At 44.0% G+C, this 19,499-nt stretch overlaps 2 protein-coding genes across 2 annotated transcripts; both read right to left on the minus strand.

The window, feature by feature from the left end:
* Positions 1–11,563: 11,563 nt before the first annotated feature.
* On the minus strand, positions 11,564–12,571 carry LOC112554331. The gene has a single exon (XM_025222068.1). The coding sequence runs from the start codon at positions 12,569–12,571 to the stop codon at positions 11,564–11,566; it is 1,008 nt and encodes a 335-aa protein (XP_025077853.1).
* A 4,874-nt stretch (positions 12,572–17,445) lies between these two features.
* LOC112554332 (formyl peptide receptor-related sequence 3-like) lies at positions 17,446–18,670 on the minus strand. The gene has a single exon (XM_025222070.1). It carries the CDS (start codon positions 18,397–18,399, stop codon positions 17,446–17,448), a length of 954 nt encoding a protein of 317 aa, XP_025077855.1. The 5' UTR covers positions 18,400–18,670.
* Positions 18,671–19,499: the final 829 nt, after the last annotated feature.

Raw genomic sequence — 19,499 nt, forward strand, 5'->3', positions numbered from 1 at the left:
GTCACAGATATCACAGAAAAATAAAACAATTACATCTACGTAACGAGGAAATGTCGGAGTTTGTTTTTCTATTCTAAACTTTCTGCTCGTCACAGCTTGTGCACTCCTGTCACAGTCTTTGTAAGTGTCTTCCAGACTAATGAAGGGGCCCAAGATATTCATGAAACAAGTACATGGGTGTAGTGTAAGCGCCTAATGCCAAATTCATGAACAAATTAATATTTAACTGTGTTCATCTTTAACTGTACGAGCCGACATCAGATATCTTTAGAACGTACATATTATGTTTATCAATAATTGAAGTCTTGACAAGGAAATTACTTTCAGTTAATAGATGAAGAAAAGGTTCAAACTAATGCACGTATGTAACTAGATGCTCGTTTTCATTTTGATTTACTTATCCGTTGGCCAGCCTGGCAGTCACCGTCGTCGCTGTGACGATCCTGGTGCTGATCTCCGCCATCCAGCTGCCATCTTTAGACAGGTTGGCTTCCAGGTAGTCAATCTGTTGACCTCTTCAAGCTGTGCTCCGCTCATGCAAGTCTCTGCTTTGTCGTTAGCGTTGACCATGACTATGGCCTTCAACATTTCCTCAACATCTTGGTCTCCCACCTTCTCCAAAGTGAGCTCGTGGTTGATTGATTGGATTTCTGCCTTCAGCAGTCATGCCAAAGTCGATAAGACAAGGACATGGTATAGTGCATAGTGTATAGTGCATAGTGCATAGTGCATAGTGCATAGTGTATAGTGTATAGTGTATAGTGTATAGTGTATAGTGCATAGTGTATAGTGCATAGTGCATAGTGCATAGTGTATAGTGTATGTGAAAGAAAGCTAGTGACGTGGAGAGAGAGCAAGCAATAAATAGAAATAGTGTTGTGGGTGTGTGTGTGGGTGTGAGCGGGTGTGAAGAAAGAAATAATTTGGGGTGTATAAATATTAACTCGAATGGAGTTTGCGAGTGTGGACGTGAGTGTGGTTGGTATTTGTGTAGCAAGTGGCAGCCATCAAGTCAAGTTGTGTTTCTTCTTACAATGCTCAGTGATTGAAGGATTGTGGTCTGTCACCGCACTTCTACAAAAGAGGCTGACATCAAATGTTTTGTTGCTTTAATTGTTTTAAATTTTAACATATGTTTTAGCTATAAAAAGTATACAATACTGGGTGGAGCAGGTACCCGAGAAACTAGAGCACTGGCGTCCAAACTAAGAGTGCACTCTGTACCCCGCTGTCCACCAGCTGTCGGTTGTGTATACCCGACTCCCTGTTGAGGAAGACAAGGCAGCGAAGGTGAGGCGATGGTACATAAAGCTCGCTCCCACAAAATGAAGTCTCTAGCACCTTAATCCCCAAGTATCTGGTCAGGACACGACCGTTACCTTCCGTTAGACAATACTGGATTCAGTCAAATATTTTATTGGATTGTTTATTTGATATTTTATTGACAGCGATTTGGTAACCTAATTTAAAACAACATAGTTTAGCAGCAACAACAAAAAAAAAAAAAAAAAAATAGTAAGATATTGCACATATTTTTGTGACTTAACATCAAATGTAATTTGTTTTGCTTTGGAAAATAATATTATATATGATGTTCCGTATAGCTTTAGCTTTATATTGCCGCTGTCTGCATCACTACTCAGGTTGATGTTATATAACTATAACTTGTGCACAACCCAGTAAAAATAGCAAATGTCAGGTAAGCATACAAAACTGGCGATAAAACAAAACTTGAAAGATAAGTTTAATCTTGATAACTAGATATAAAATATTTAGTCAAGAAGATTCAGAAGCAGTATTTAAAAATATCCCATCGTCATCCTCGTCCTCTACACCACCGCCGCCACACCACCACCACCACCAACAACACCAAGAAGTCATTATCATTATTGTTTTCAGTATTTGGAAGTTATATTACTAATAAATGAAACCAACAATTCGTGGTATTAGCTAAAGAATATTAGAGATTGGATTATTGGGATTTATTGTATATGTTTAGTGTCTTACTTTATTGCACTTGACAAAATGGTATTAACTACTTCTATTTGAATATAACTCTAATAAGATTACTGTAATTATATGTTCATCTTTTGTATGAAATAAATCAACAGTCCAGAAATTCAACCTGGACACGTCTCCTGCCGTTCTGAATCCATTTCTAACAGAACAGCAGTTTACAAAATGAGTGAAATGTGTATTTTATTTAGTAGTTAATTAGAAAATAGCCGTTGGTATTTTTAACCTTTTATTTTAACCTCCACGATATGTTTATAAGATATGTAGACGTGTACATTAATTCTTGTAGTATTTCACCGAAAGACTGAACGGCCGATGTCATGGCACATTAATCATCGTGTGATTCAAAATACAATACAGTGTATTTGGAATAGCTAGACAGTCTGTAGAAGACAACAGACCTAACGACAAGAACAGAGTTACAACTAATACTCAGATGTAGGTTTCCAAGCTAACAAACTGACTGGCAGCCATGCTGCTTCATTAGTTTGTTCACCTGTAAACAACCCTTTTCTGTCAATCCGCGCTTTAAGTTCAATTTATAGAAAATAATTGTTGTCCATGACTAAGGTTAGTGCAGCAAACGAAAGTTCTGGATTGATCACGTGCAGAAAAAGATTCTTGAGCTTCTTCATCGGACGTGGATTTATGAGCGGAAATTGTTGCAAACATTGAAAAGGTATCCGACAGTAGTGATAATGTTCAGTGAAACCTGAGAAAAAATATAGAAGTCTTGATGAAAACCCAAGGTTGACCTCGTACAATGCAAACTTCAGTCCGTTAATACAGACATCTTCACACCTGACAATGGCGCTGCCTCTCACTAGCAACTTGCACAAGTGCTCAGCAGGTGACAGTTATTATCAACGGTGTTGCTCATGCAGACGACATGGATTGTTCTCAAGTGGGTAGAGGATAGCAAAAGACAGACACACATCAAGATTGTTACACCAGGAAGCACTAACCGCATTCACGGTTGGACAAATCGCGGAATAAGACGAGTGGAATAATAAACCTGTGAGGTAAATAAACTTTGTTTCCTGTAAACATAAATAAAGGACCAGCTTAGAAGAAAACAATTTCTTGTCCTCTTCCAAGATGAAAGGGACGTCTTTGGAAGAGAACATTTAACGGCGTCCACATCTCTATAGGGTCCTCCAGGTACACTTGGTGACAACGCTGAACAACACTCATCAAAACAGAAAAGTTCTCTGTGTGTGTGTGTGCTTGCGCGCGCGTGTGCTCGAGAGTGAGTGAGTAGGAGAGAACATATGGCAATAAAGCACACATAAACGAGGAAAACAGATGAAGAGAAAAGTTAATATGGAAACAGATGGTGTTTCATGCTCTCCTTACAACTGATAGACCACAGCTAACTTTGTCTACAGTTCACCGCATCTGTACACGTGTCCTAACACAACACAAGACTTCGCAGCGTTTGCTTGAACTGCTGATCCAGGCTAATGTACACGAAGAAACTGATGACAGAGTTTAATGCCACAAGGGCGTTCATAGTAACGTTTCCATGACAACCACTAAATTACACAGTCGTCTCCAGGGGCGATAATGGCCGGTACTAGGAGTCGCGGGTCAAGACGTCAAGACACGTGGACTGACGCACGCGATGTAGATACCGGAAATGACGACAAGCATTCTTAGTCAGACGCGATCTCTTCCACTCAGCTGTTAGAAGAATGGCCTTGGAACATCTATTTCTCCATTTCATGGCACGATTTAATTTAAAACTACTGTGATCGTGGTGGTTACGGCCGTTACAGCAAGGGAAAGAAAAAGGAACAACAGAAAACATTACCGAGTGCCACGGAGTCCAGGATGTCAAGAAAGGCCTTGTTCTCGTCCAGGTAGAAGGTGGAGGGGATGACGAGCACTGTGGCTCTACCTGAGAGTCGGAATAATAGGCACAGGCTGTGTCGTAGCTAAAGACAATGATCTGACCGCTGCAGGCCAGAGCGAGACTCGCGACCCCAAATATGACCCAAAAGCCTCGCCTGGACACCAGACTCTGCACCTGTAGAGGGAGGGCGATGTGCACACATCTGTCTACTGAGATGAGCGTGGAGACGAGGTTGGCGATGACGGCGATAATATCGGGGATGCACACAAGACGGAGACGAATAAACAAAAAGTTTACGCGTACTCTAACTTCTTTTCCAAACATCATCTCAAGTGTGAAATTAAAGTATCGGGCATAAAGGGCTATTATAAACAGAAGATCGAGCAGAGACAACATAAACAGCAGCGTGTTGACTCGACCCTGTAAACCTTGTCTATAAAAGACGACGCAGTTGAGGACATTGGTGATAATACCAACAACAAACAACAGCGGGAGAACTGCGACATAGGTTACAGTTGAAATCGTCTCTCTCGTTAATTCAGTCATTAAGTCCCCCGGACTGACGCACGGAATGAACTCAGGGCAGTGGCAACCTTAAACAGTTGTCGGACCTGAAGAATACAAGCGAAGTATTGCTGGGCAGGTCATGTGTGGTCGCTGCCATGGTAACTGTCTGCAATGAAATAGAAGGTTACGGTTACTGCTACTCTGAAATGGAGTATACTTAGAGTAAGTCTTATCTGCCTGTAAAACCATGTGCAGATTAACTTCGACCAAGCATTTAAAAAAGATAAAAGCTTTAAAAAATAAAAGTCAATTATGATCAAAGGGAAACGAATCGCCGACAACACGCAATGTTTCAAGGCGGTGGTTTATCTGTCTACTAACTTTACCTACAATTTGAAACAGTTTTTACCAGGTGTCCTGTCCTGTTTACTATTCCCATCACTCAGCGTTGTTTCGCTGTCATCCTCATTGAATCTCCTTGATGACAGATGGGTAAATGCAAATATATCTCCTTCTGCGTACACGTTGTTGGTCATGTGACACGTGGCACAAATATAGCACCCCCCCACGTCCTCCCTGATTTTACTGGCTCAGTTTTTGAACAGATTGTTGAGAAAAGGAAAATCGCTTTCCTCCAGTGTGAAAGAGATAAAAAGAAAGACTTTATGTATGGAGAAAAAATATATAAGCTAATAGTAAGTCAAGTCCATTATGTACGTATACTCTTTAAGTACCTTTCGGTCTGAGATAATTATTCCAATATTTCCTGAAAATGCTGTAATAAAATTGGATATTTTTAAATAACAGAATTAACAGCAGACAAACCCTGAACAAATCCATCGTTAACAATTTGTATAATAATTGTAATTTCTGCACCATACCTGCTTGTTGCTCGATTTATGTTCTACACTTCTGGTTGCTGCTGTTGCCCACCTGTCATCGTACATTATCGGGAATCATCAGGGTCCTGGTTACAGAAGTACATGGGTTCGGCTTTGTGTCTATAGCGAAGTTCAGGAGAATTTTACTGTTTAACTGTGTTTTTCTGTGGCTGTACCCGCCGACCTCTCACGTGTAGAAGGAAGGGAGCAGGTTTGTCAATAATTGAAGTCTTGGCGACAAAATGAATTTCGTTAATAGATAAGACAAGATTTATTTTTTAACTGAATCTTATTTTTAAATCTGTTTTGGAACCAAGCTTTTTGTATCTGTTCTATTTTCTTTTTTACTTTTCCTTTTTTAAGGTTGATGCAGTGAGTCATGCAAGAAGTTAAGAAATTAAAAGTTTTTTTTTCCCTCACACGGAAAAACTAAAAAAAAATTAATTATAGCTTTTCCTTTTCGTAATTTTGGATTCTTCTTTTTTAACCCTTCGGTTTTATGAGAGATTTTTCTATCGTGATGTTTGTTAAGGAAACATTATCGCTCAAGGAGCGAAATTTCGACTCAGTCATTGTGTGTCTTGCTGTGAAGTTCACATCTGATCTTCAGTTCACATCTGTCAGTTGTTTCTATTGTCTTCTGTCAGATGTTCACTGGTGCTTCCTGTCGCTGTGAGAGAACAATTAAAACCAATCTGACCATTGTGTTGCAGATGTCAGTAAAGGCAGGAGGCAGACGGTAGGTTCCTGACTACTGACATTACATTGACAGTCTCGACAGGGTCAAAGTGTAAAGTCCACTGTCATCTCAGTCTTCCTGGGTCACCAGACTTCTTGTACTAAGTGCTTAAAAACTTGCATACATCGAGAAAATCGCTTACTGGGCCGAGCTTGGTGCTGCAGTCGCCGAGTAAATGTTCTTTGTTTGTATTGACTTCATGACCCTTTACACGTGTTCGCAAGGCTCCTCGACTTCTGTCTTCATTTGTGAAAGTCGGAGTAACTACGGACCAGGAGGACATTGAGGGTGTGACAGCCTGCCGATGATGGGTGCACAGTCGATGACGGCTTCGTCTACATCTTTACCTACAAAAGGCTCACATCATGCTCGTGTCTGGCATCGTCTCGTCAGTTGCTCTCTTACCTCTGACCTTTACTTGTTCCACAATATCCCACACTTTCCGTTTAAGCTCTTACGTGAGCTACATTAGTGTAATGTGGACAGTCTACGTTGTACTGGACATTTCTTTCTCTCTCTCCCCTCTCTCTCGGTCCTCTCGCACACTTTTCGATGCTACAACCCTATTGCTTGCCAATGGGGTGCGCAGATTTCGACCTACCCGGCATGAAGTTGTAAAAGTTTACATACCTTTGCTTTTTACAATTCACTGGGTTTTCTTGCCTTTTTTTGATTAATGTAGTGATTTTATTACTTCTACTTAGTCCGGAGTCAAGATTTAAGACGTCGCGGCCTCCGAATGACGCCTTCTGGAAACGTCTGATCGAGATCAAGCCTCGCTGTGTTATTATCTAGATATTGATCAACAAGAATCGTGATGATACATGGTTTGGGACATACATGCATGTATAGTATTCCCCTGAGATCTTTTCTAAAATATATTTTTATTGTAAACTATTGGCTGAGTGTTTTATTTTAAACTTTAGGATAACAGGTTGTATTGTAAACTATTATTAAGCTCTTTGGGAAATGATTTTCACTGGAGTGTGACGGACATTCTGAGGTCGATCCGCCAGTAACCTGCAAGGGACGTAACTGTGGCCACTCTGTAAACTGTCACGTGTACACCTGATTTGCTCGCTGTGAGTGGGTGTAAGTAAAGTTACAGTATACTGTTATATAATATCTAAATAAAGTGTCACTATAAGACAATATAAACAGCAGTCTGTTGACCCGATCTTGCTCACCTTCCTATAGAAGACAAGGCAGCTGAGGACATTAGTGATAATACCAATAACAAACAACACTGGGAGAACTCTACATAGGTGATTCTTGTAACCATCTCTCGGACTGACTTAGTAATCAAGTCCCGGGACTACTGCAGGGAATGAACTCTGGCTGTGGCAGCCGTAAGCAGTTGTCGGACATGAAGGTCACTAAGGAAACATAACTTGTGAGTAATTTGTGGTCGTTGTCATGGCGACTGTCTTCTCTGCTGGAACAGAGTATGAAGAATGTCAGGTGTACTTTCCCTGCATGTACAAAAAACATCATCACCAAGTATCTCTGTAACATCAGACAATAGTCAGAGGGACGTGCAGCTCGCCTCAACAGGACGAAAAGTTTGCGATACGAGCGAGGGAGACTTTGTCTGCTGAATTCATCAGCTCGCCCCACACAGTTACATTCATCAGCTCGCCCCACACATTTATATTCATCACCTCGCCCCATGCATTGAAATTCAAGCATTCACTCACTGCATCATTTATTCGTCATTCATAGGTCACAACTAAACATGATGACCTCTGACACCAACACAAGCATGAATGACGATCACCCTCGCCGCTCCTTTCAGCTCAAAATATTGATGATGACGAGCACGATAACGTTAAAGAGAACAGCGACAACGACGACGGCAAAGACGGAAAAGACAACACAGTAAATGTGGAAACAGGGAGAGAAAGTCGCCTCCTGCCTCGCATCTCCCTGACAACAGATGTATGTTTAAAAAAAAAAAAAGTCAGATACCATTCCATCCCCATACAGACTAGGTTGTTAGATATCCATGGAACATCTCGCATGTCGCCATGACAACAGTCGCTTGCTTGCTTGTAGACAGGATGATTGCCAGACATTAACAGTTCCTCCCTTGACTTTAACGACAAGGAGCAGACGACTATGGAGAAGGCTAACAATGTAGCTAATCGCGATCGAAGGGTGTCTTCTCCATTCGTCAACTACTAATTATCATCGTTTCCCAAGATAAAATGAAACATGAATCCATGAAGCCTCAAGCCTATTACAAAACTTAAAAAATACACAAACATTCCAAGGAAAAGAATTATGGGAATTTACTGTTTACGGCTCCCGGTCCTGCCTGCCGCTCGTCATGTTTGAGTACCGCCGATACAGACCATTACTGTTACTACGATACAGATGTTGTGTAGCGACAAGTACCCATGAGACCTCGGAACGTGGGTGTGGCGAGGATATTTGGGGTGAAATATATGTACAGACTAAGTCCTGTACTGTAGCCGCCCTGTCTGTGGCACCAAGTAGCAGGCAACTCCATGTTAGAAGACCTTTGTCATACTGTGCCACCATTTTCAAACATTTTTCTGACATTTTTGTTGCCAACCCGCAGCAAACACTGTAGTCACGAGTGTAGTGTCCTGTGTCCTGGTCACGCCTACGGCAAACCTCCAGTCATCTTTGTCAACATGTTTTCAATGGTCGACTCGCTGGACTGTTTGCACCTGGCAGCAGACGACACATTTGGAAGCCGCTTGTTCGTCTTGTCTGACCGCAGTGTCTTGAAGCCTCTGTAACAGTGGTTGTGATTGTTATTGTTGTTGTTTGTAACATCAGTGGTAGTAGCAGTAGTAAAGTCCTGCCACAGTATTTTAAGAATGATATTGTAGGAGTAGGAAGGTTTTCCTACACATTTTGTCTCGCGCCGTGAGGACTGCAGTCTCGCGCGAGTCGTACAAGACATTTCGTCCTTTGTTCATCATCGTCGGTCCACTTTGCTGCCAGTGGAATGTCGATGGAAAAGAATCGACAAAATCTTTATTCTCGTGTACAGTCGGAGTCATCTTTGTCATAAATACGAGGTGACCAAAGGAAAAAGGAGAAAGTGCGGAGAAGCTTATCTACTGGAAGCAGATGTAACATAGTAGGTTCGAGAAATGTTTGCATGTCTGTTTGTTTGTTGATACAATGTCTACCCTGAATAACAAAGCGCGAAGGAGTTCCTCTCCCCTCCCCTCCCCTCCCCTCCATTCCCTGCCCTCCCCTCCCCTCCCCTCCATCCTGCTCACAGACGAAGGATGAGGGAGACATTGCAGGTCGCGTGCAGCACGCACCTCATTAATTGGTATTGACCTCTCCTCCACCTGATATTTTCCTGTGACTATTGACATGGAAAACACATCCTCGGGTGGGCATCGACCCCCAGATAATGATCTGTCAATGTACGTAGTGCCAGGGGAGGGTAGATGCCAATCACAAATCCCAGAGGCGGAGAAATTCCTGTCTGTCTTTATCAAAACCGTTAGTGACCTTTGTGTCGGTCTCCACCCACCTGTTCACTGAGACAATTCTTACTTCCGGTGTGCGCATGTCTTTGTGTACACACCTGTGTCAACACCTGTACATTCCTTCGTGTGTTTGTGCATATGGCTGTCTGTATTCATATGTGAACGTCTATATTTATGTCTATATTTCTATGTGTTTCGGTGTCTCTGTGTTTGTGCACTCAGTCCCACTCATTGGTCATGGTCACGTGACTTCCGGTTTGAACCAAACTAGTCAGGTGTCGCAACAGTCGTCATGACTGACATTCAGGATTATTTCATGCAACACAAACTGCACCTGTCTACTTTAATACACACAACAAACAAACAACATACAACAAACAATAAACTTCACACGTGCTGCTCTTTAATTATCGAAAAAATCAAGCTGACCTTGTGACCTCAGAGGTCAGCAGTCCATGGCAGTCAAAAAGAATCTGACATGATTTCACTGACCGTGTAAATAAGTCCTGCTATCGTCATTCACCTCTCGATGGATTGCTAGCTAGCCTTCTAGAACATTCTATACTTGACAAAATAGTCCCACAATAGTTTGCCATCTCACCTCTCAAACATGAGTTGCCAGTGGTCACAACATGCGGACACGCACACACACGCACTGTCAAACACTGTCTCACCTGTCCCTGTCCCTTCTCATGGGTTCCCTGTGGTGAGACTTGCTTCAAAGACTACCTCATGACCTGACCTCATGACCTGACCTCTTGCCTTCATCAACCTTCTGACAGCTGCTCTGTCTCTGTACCGGATAACGATTTCATTGTTTTATTTCGTTTTAATAACAATAGTCATAACAATAAAGTAATAACGCGTAGTGAGCATGCTCCTTCGTTAGTGTGACCATACAAATATAAATCGCGCATTATTATTAGTATTATTATTAATAGTAGTAGTAGTTGTTGTTGTAGTAGTGGTAGAAGTAGTGTACAGCGCAGTTTCACACTATCTGTACTGCACTTTACAGCTCGAGGGAAGCCTGGAGACACCACACGGCGGTCTGCATACAAACACACGGGTGGAGGAAGCCCGTGAACCCTGAGAAAACAACTAACGGTCATTCCTGTCATCAGATGTCAGGTCCAGAGTGAGGTTGGAGCCGAGATGCCAATCCACGGCATCCGATTGTCAATGTCGCGGTTAATGTTGCCACCAACAATACTTGTTACATTGATAGTTTGATTGTTGTAGTCAAACATAATAATAACGAATATATTTCTATGAAAATGAATACTTTGTTATTGTAGCAAGACAGCCACACGACCACACCGTATCCGTGTAACTAGTCCTGTGGATTTTCTCTAGCAAAATCGACTGATGAAACATCAAAGAGCAATCTTGTTGTGTCCCAGATGTCTCACAGGTGGGCAATCTTGTGTCCCAGATGTCTCACAGGTAGACAATCTTGTTGTGTCCCAGATGTCTCACAGGTAGGCAATCTTGTTGTGTCCAGTTAGTTCTGTGTCGCCGCTGCTTTCTCTATCTCGGCCAACACACGCTCGGAAGGGAGTTCACTCTGCTTCAGGACTTAACAACTCACTGCATACACACCTAAGCTACTATAGAAACAGACAAGGACCTATGGTGCTTCAGAAATAAATTATTGCATTAATAATTCAATTATGATGACTTTGTGTGCTAAATTATTATGCTTATTAAAGATTGCAGCTGATCATATGGATATTGCTGTGTTTTTCCTGAGTCTCACACCGTACAAACTTGCTTCTTGGCAGCAAAAAGTTTATGATATATATGTACCCACATTTCTTCAAAATTTAGAAAATCGAACAGAACGTGAAAATCAAGTTAATAATATCATGGCAGACCTGGTTCAGACTTCTTATTAAAGTGTCAGACGGTGAAATGTATGTAAAAGGTTAACCTAGTGTCAAGACATTCGGTCAGCAGCAGACTCCACTTGCTGGTTGTTTCGTCAGCTGATCAGACTACTGATTGGAAACAAGTTGTGAAAGACGTTGCTCAACTATAGACAATTCTTATTCAGGGACTTGTTTGCCACGTGACGACCTCTGACCTAAGCAGAGTGCACAGTGCGTCGAAGCGTGAGTCTGAAGCGCGTGCCCATCGTGAAGTAGACGAAGAAGTTGGCCGCCGAGTGCAAAGCCAGAGAAGCGTTCGACACGGCATCGCAAACGATGGCGAGGTTACAGAGGCTGCCCCACACACGGAACTCGGCAACAATAAACTGCACAACGGAATACATGACCCGAGGGCTGACGCATGCAATATAGATACCGGAAATGACGATTAACATCCGGGTCACCGCCACCTCTTTGAGACTGAATGTTTGGCTGCACGCGAGCTGCTTCCGTTGACGCACGACAGCCTTTAACTTCACAGCCGTGATGACAGTAGTGACGGCCGTGATGATGACAGAGGTGTTGGGCACGATGGAAGCGAAGACAAAGGTGTCGAGGACGTCCATCAGGAGGCGGTTGTCACGGTAAACATCGGAAGCTATGATCATGATGTCCGACTGGTTTCTGTCAGGCCCGATGTACACAGTACACGTCACATCGTACATAAAGGCAAGGAACTGCGTGCCTGTCAAGATCAACACACTCCCGATGATGATGAAAGTCAGCATGAGCCTCATCGGCAGGTACGCACGCGCCTTGAGTGGACTCACCACGCACAAGCATCGCTCCACCGAGATGAGGCTGGCGAGGAAGTTGGACACGAGGACGAAGCCTGAGTACATGGCGAGCAGACGAAACTGGATCAGTTTTTCCAGCCACAGCGAGGCGATCCACTTGCCCACCACCAGCGCCAGCAGCTTCTCCAAGTTCCGGACCATCAGCGCCGTCAGGTACACCAGGTCGGACAGCGCCAGACTGAACAGACACAGGTTGATGCGGTCGCTCAGCCCCTGTCTGCAGAAGACCAGACAATTGAGAACATTAGCAATGGCGCCAACAACGAAGGCTAAGGGAATAAACCCAATATATACAAACTTTCTTGACAGTTTCTCGGAACTCAGGTGTGAAGATCCCTTCCACGTGATTGCATGGAATAGAAACATTCTGAGAAATGATCAGACACTCAGAGCGAGGCGACAGAGGGACCATGCCTCAGGCACCGTGTCATGTGACAGGTTCATGCTCTTCCAAACTTTATTTACAAGGGTCGATTCCACTGGGTCCTCCACATTTTTAGCAGAGACCCTGGTGACGAGCTTCACTCATGTTGCTGTATTTATAACAGACAGACAACTGTCTGTAGGTCCTCCCATGTACTGTGCTGCACACTTCTGTTGAATAAAACTGTCACAGTAATTTGGTTCACTAAAAAACACTGTCTTGTTTCAAACTTATTACAGTCCCATCGTTACGCTAATTATTTTTACATTTTTTAAATAAAGGACATAGCAATCAACAAAAACATAAAGTCTGTTGCTGTCTGAGTTAATGTCTGAGTGACAATCAATCCTGTCCCCAGTCTGCTAACGACAGAAATGCTGGTATTGAAAGAGCTTGAAAACTGTTTTTAAAATGTTATTTTTAGAGAAACAACTTTAAAATAATGTAAGAAATAAAAAATAAAATAATTTTTGCCATCACACACACACACACACACACGCACACACACACACACACGCACACATTGATAATTCTGGTTGTCTATCGATGTCTGTGCTACAGTCCGCACAGTATTTTTTTTAATTATTTCCTGCATTGTGTTTATTGTTCAATTAATTCATCAGAGAGTCTACACAAGACATTTTTTTTTAAAGTTATCTTTGTCAGTTGGATGCCAACTCGTCCTGTGTCGTTACTTGCCGTTGCCGACTGCTGTGTCCGAGGTCAGGGGAGAGGAGAAGTGCAGAGGACACCGACGAGGCTTGTGAAGCTCACCGAACCCATCAGAAGCAGAGACCTGGGAGATGTCTGACACCTGTCCTCGAGGGTCTCGAACTGCCGTCTGCAACCTCTTGTAGAGACAGCAGGAGGGGCGGCAAGGGAGGAACCAGGGTGGTGTGGAGGCTCTGGAGTCCGGGTGTACCAGCCGCTGAACAAAGTGGGTGGGATCGAGTCGGAGGGTGAGGCAGGAAAATAGTTCGTCAGGAACACATGATGGAGACACTGACAGTAAAGACAGTTTGTCATCGGCTGACAGGCGGCAAGTGAAGGGAAGGGAGGGGTGGGGGGGTTAAACCGATGTCTCACCAGCCCCAAGGCACCAGACGGTCAGCAGCAGTCTTCAACCTTTTAGGGTGAGGAGAGCGACAAGGGGAGACCAGCAAAAAGGGAGTTGTAGTCATCCAGGTTTGAGAAGATAAGGAAGACAACTAGCTTGACTGCGGTATCGGTTCTTAGATGTCCACGTATAGGTAAGAAGATAAGGAGACAACTAGCTTGACGACAATATTAAGGACCTGGCGAGTTCTCACTGTTTCTGGGGAGGACATGTACCTTGTGACCCAACCCTCCATAGACTGTCACCACATGATATGCACATAAATTTTAAGGTCCATAATTATTTGTCGTTATTTTTGTTTACTGTTAATCGTTTCAAGATATCAAACAGCAAACAGATTCAATTAATGCAAAGTCCCATGACGACCGACTCTTCTAGCCTCCACTATTATAAAAGTCGACATCGACATCCACGTCTAACATCGTCGCCAGGTGACAGGGTGACAAGTAGACTGGCGAGAATCCTTATTTGCTGTTATTGGGAAGAGTTAGTTAAGCAAATTTTCTCTCCAAGAAAACACTAATATTGAGAGAAAATATTTGTAGACACTGAAGGCCGCGTGAGGAAGGAGATCTCAGCTCAGTGTCGGGTGCATTAGGACATGCAGCTACCCGTAGAAGGCGCGAGTCAGGAACTCGATACACCGGAGAGGTCTGTTTAGTAAACCTGTCACCTGTTCAGGTGAGTAGATTGAAGCCGGGTGTTGGTAAAGAATAGCATCTCCATCTATGACTATACGACAGGGTGCTCATGTCGTTCAGCTGTTGTTCAGTTCATGTCATCGTCATGGAAACACTTATCGAGGTCGTCATCTTCGGAACCGAGCGGCAGGCGAGACTCGACGACAGTTTTCATCACTGTACCTCCACAAACCAGACACTGGTGAACTCATCCATCGATAAGACATCTATCATCGCTGCTGTGTCGTGGGTTAAACACAGTTTTGTGTGTCCCTGCGCCGGGCGAAATAATTCAGTGGCAATAAACACGAGGAAAGTTCTGTGGCTCGGATCTCTCGCTGCGCAGCAGTAGGGTTCGTTAACATCACTTTAATCTTTTTCATCCTTTCTCTTTAAGAGAGTTAATTTCTCGACATTAAATTTTAAAGTGTTGGTCAAGCCTTTCATTTTGAAGTCAAGGTGAGTGCGTGCGTGGTCACCACATCCTGTCCTCGCACACTCCGCTGACAGCCACCTGAACCTCTTGACAAAGGTTACCAAGGCAAAGGTCGGCTCGTGAGGTCGGTGATGATAGGGTCACCGCTGGGTTCTGACTGCATTGACGAAGCAGACAAAACAGGAAGTCACAACACAAGTGTAGTGCCGAGTGGAAAATAAAGGTCCACCTTGAATCCTCGAGGTGACAGCAACACTGACTGTCACATTGTTGATACACTTGATGATGTAGCTGTGTGACAGTCGTAATGAAAATGCGCCTCGTGATTCTAGAGACTGAACTACTGCAAATTAAACATGTTACATCCGAGTTATAGTGTCTGGCTGTAGTGACTGGCATCAGGTTTATATAAAGACTAATAGTTTGTTTTCCGCTGGACATGAAGGCCTGTGAGGAGTTGCTGGGTAGCCCCTTCCCCAGCCATCCCACCCTCAGGTAAGTCACTGTTTTACTTTCAGTTAATATCAAAACTACCATCAAAGATTTTACCGAGTATTTGACGAAATCCCCATGTTTAGGGAGCCAGGGATGATCCTATGCAGGGCCGTATCCTGCTGACTACCGAGGGTACACATTGGAGATGAGAATATTTTAAATAAGATGTGGAGCCATCGCCAGACTAATGGAAGAGCTCGCAATGACTGCTGCTGAAATGACAGCTGAAGACAACGGTTTGAAGAACATAAATTACAGACGACCAACATTATATTATTTTATCGTTTGACAGGTACATTTTAACACCTGTACTCGTGGACATTACCCTGACATTGTTGCTAAAGTCGGTCTGTGGTCCAGGCAATGGTCGAGTCGTCTCACTGCGGTCGTCTGCTGTTGGCAGTGGTGGTGGTGTTGGCTGTCGAGTGTCGTGGTGGTGGTGGCTTATGCCATACTGTGTTTATATCACAGAAATAACTATTCTTGTCTTCTCTACTACCGAAAATATTATTATCCTATTGTTGACTGTAACGAGTGACCATTCCATCAAGTAGCTTCTCTCCCTCTGTGTGTGAACGTTTACCTTTGGCTGATTGTCACGAGGGCCGCCACTCCTTACACTGGAATGTGTTGATGGAAGCCACAGGTCATCTTAAACAGTTTTATCTTAGTTAAAATGATTTTAGTTTAATACCTCCAAAACTGTATTGTGCACCTGTCTGGGACCTTTGTATGAAAGTGTTTTGACTGAAGACATCGAGGGCCTAGTGGACCAAAGTCCAATGTGTTGTTCAGCTGGACTCCTGTTTGAATGTGACTTGTTATTGTTTATACAATAATATACACTACACTGCATCCTAGGGTCGTTCAGTGTTTTCACGTTTCTTTGTATGTTCGTGATTACTAATTATTTTGTACAACGCATTATTTTGTACTCGACATCCCCGCCTGTGTCACCGGACACAACAGTACAAACTGTACACACACTGTACTGTGCACATCAGCCACGTCTGTTTACTAAATAATAAACACTATGAAATACAGATGCGCAATGTTTACTAATGGCTTATGAATGTTGCATGCTAATATGTTTTTGTTTGTTTATTTTTTTTTTGCTTGATTGTGGTGGTTTTTGTTTTGGGGAGAGGATTTTTCTTATCTGCTGTCAAATCTTCAGTCCATCACAGGGCAATGAACACGCATGTTTCAGTTTGTGGCGAATCGTGTCTTCAGATGTCACGTGTCCGTATGTTTACCTGCTGACGACACATCGGAGAGGGATGCCGATCTGTAATCTGAGTCCCTCTCTCTCGTGAAGCTCAAAGTGGCAGTCAGACATCCTCCCGTCTTTATTCTTGGTGGGACAGAGAACACATACAGACACGGAGGTATTGAGTCGCGTGTGTCGTAGTTTATGTGGAGATGCAACATCTGACTTCCTCAACATCTACTTCTCTATTTTGGCAGCACACTTTTCTTGCTACTTGTTTCCATTTTCCGATCAGATGTTTTGACTTGTGGAGACTAGCCATGTGACCTCACAGCATGGAGACAACGTGTGCTGATGAAGCAGCTGTTGTTGTCCCGTACACATCGCGATAAATAATAATATTATTACATTACATTATTATACTGACCGGTACTTTATTTGTGAAGCTTGTTTCTTTGATGTGTCAGTCGCTTCTAACCACTAAAACATTGTGTTTACATTGTGTAATAAAAATCCAGAAGTAAACAGTTTACCAGAAAGAAAATAAAACAAGAAAAGTGAACTTTGCTATTAATGTCCGACCAACTCGTTTCCCACGCGGTCTCCGAGTCTGAGACGAATCTATCTTCTCTGTTTATTTTCTATCGCAGGATCATGTACGTATAAAGTTGGAGTTCCATCAGACAAACTAAACATTCCTGTTCTGTCTCCGCCTCATTATCACAGGTACTCGAGGAAAGCCGCGCCGCGCATCACAACACAAAGTTTTCTCCAGAGTGTCCTTGAACTTTGAACTCAAGGTAACGTACACGAAAAAGTTGAGGGAAGAGTTGAGCGCGAGCAGAACGTTCATCAGCGCGTCTGTGGTGACGACAAGATTACAGTGGCGCCCCCACACCTGAAACCCTGGTACCAGCAGCCTCAGCAACGACAGCGGCACCCGCGGACCCACGCACACGATGTAGATACCGGAAATGACGATCAACATCCGGGTCAGGGCCGTCTCCTTGACACTTACAGCAGAGGCGTTGGTCTTGCATGCGCCATCTGACCGCCAGCCGCAGCTGCACAGCTGTCACGATGGTCGAGCTGGCGACGATGACGAGGGAGCCCCCGGGGACCAGTGTGGAGAAGATGAAGACATCGAGAACGTCCATCAACATTTTGTTGTCTTTGTAAAGTGTTGACGGGGTGATGATAACATCAGTAGTGTTCATCGTCTTCCCGACATATACCGCGCAGGTGACGTCGTACATGAAAGCGAGGCTTTGAATGCCCAGACAGTTCACCACGCATCCTATGACCACAACGCTGATCGTGTGCTTAAAGCTAATGCGCATGCGCTGTAGGTGCAGAGGAAATAGCACGCAGAGACAGCGGTCGACGGCGATGAACATGCTGATGAAGTTGGAGGCGAGCGAGAAGCCGGCCTGCACGGCCACCAGGCGGTACCGCACCAGGCTCGCCAGCCACAGGTCGTACCACCACGACCCCAGCACCAGCGACACCATCTTCTCGCTGTAGCGGAGGCTGATGACCAGCAGGTACAGCAGGTCAGCCACGCCCAGGCAGAACAGCGTGGCGGTCACGTGGTCTCGCAGCCCCTGGCGGAGGAAGATGAGGAGGCTGAGGGTGTTGGCGAGGGTGCCGGTGACGAAGAGGAGGGGCAGGAGGCCGACGTACACCACGTTCTCCAGCAACTCCCGGGTCTGCAGGGTCATGACGCTGGAGGAGTTGGTGCAGGGCAGGAAATGCACCTCGGGAACGATCAGACATGCTTCTCTCCCCTTGCTGACGTCGTGCGCCGCGGTGGCAGTTGTCGTTCCTTCCATGATGGTTAGCGCATGTTTACTGGCAGAGGGCGCCACTTGTTCTCTCACTGCACCTGACGTGTGGCATCAGATCTGCTGTTATCGATGTTTCTTGCTATTTATCGCAGTTATGAGGATGCGACATCGAACGTTTTTCTCCGAGACTGAGCGAGAATTATTTGATTCTCTTTATTAAGTTAATCATCACAGGGCACGTTTCGCTGTTTGCCAATATTTTTTTTCTACTTTAGACTTACATCGGGGGCTCCAATAATTCCCTCCTCCTCATGTCTGGCATGGTGCGTACAGCAACGAATAAAAAAGCTTTTTGTTATTATGTGCACCAAGAGTCAGTTTCTCTCTAATTAACTGCCCATTGTATTTCGCGATGCATGTCCCTGCCGCGATCTCAGTACAAGAAAATCTCGTATTATTATTATTAGCAGACGGATGCCGCCATCTTCTACTCTGCTACTTGAGAACTTGAGTGCATTAAATATCAGTAAATCATGAAATTCAACTGTTATGACAATTATTAAATAGTTTTGTGTAATAAAATACTGCTCACCTTGTAACATATGTCACTCAACAGCCACACACGTGTGTGTTCATGTGCGTGTGTGTGTGTGTAGGGGGAGGCAAGGTTACAGGGCGAAAGGTTGTCAAAAAGACAAGATTCTACTATCAGTAATCACAACATTTAGTGTGGCTGACAGACCAGCACAACACAAGCCGATGTATTAAACACACAGCACAAGTATTTCACACAGCAGACTGTCTTGTATTCACCAACACCTCGATGTGCAGCTGCATGTGCATGACAGCTGCAAACCGTCTTGTTAGCAGTACAGATAGACAGACACGTAGACTGGACAGTTGACAGACAATCAAACAGACAGCACAGCTGAGAGTCAGGCAACTAAACTACAAGACAGGACGACTGACAGGTATGTAGACAGGAGGACAGGATTTCTGACAGACAAGACTGCCGATAGACAGACATGAAGACAGTGCAGCTGACAGAAAGACAGTGCAGCTGACATGTATGCAGACACAAGCACAGGGCAGCTGTCAGATGTGTCGACAAGAAGACAGGACAGCTTACAGACAGACATGCTTCT

The sequence above is a fragment of the Pomacea canaliculata genome, linkage group LG13 (genome assembly GCF_003073045.1).
Source record: "Pomacea canaliculata isolate SZHN2017 linkage group LG13, ASM307304v1, whole genome shotgun sequence".
NCBI classification, from domain to species: Eukaryota; Metazoa; Mollusca; class Gastropoda; order Architaenioglossa; family Ampullariidae; genus Pomacea; species Pomacea canaliculata.

Coding starts and splice junctions, on each gene's coding strand:
- LOC112554331 (XM_025222068.1), bottom strand. CDS start 12,571: ATGTTTCTATTCCATGCAATCACGTGGAAGGGATCTTCACACCTGAGT.
- LOC112554332 (XM_025222070.1), bottom strand. CDS start 18,399: ATGGAAGGAACGACAACTGCCACCGCGGCGCACGACGTCAGCAAGGGG.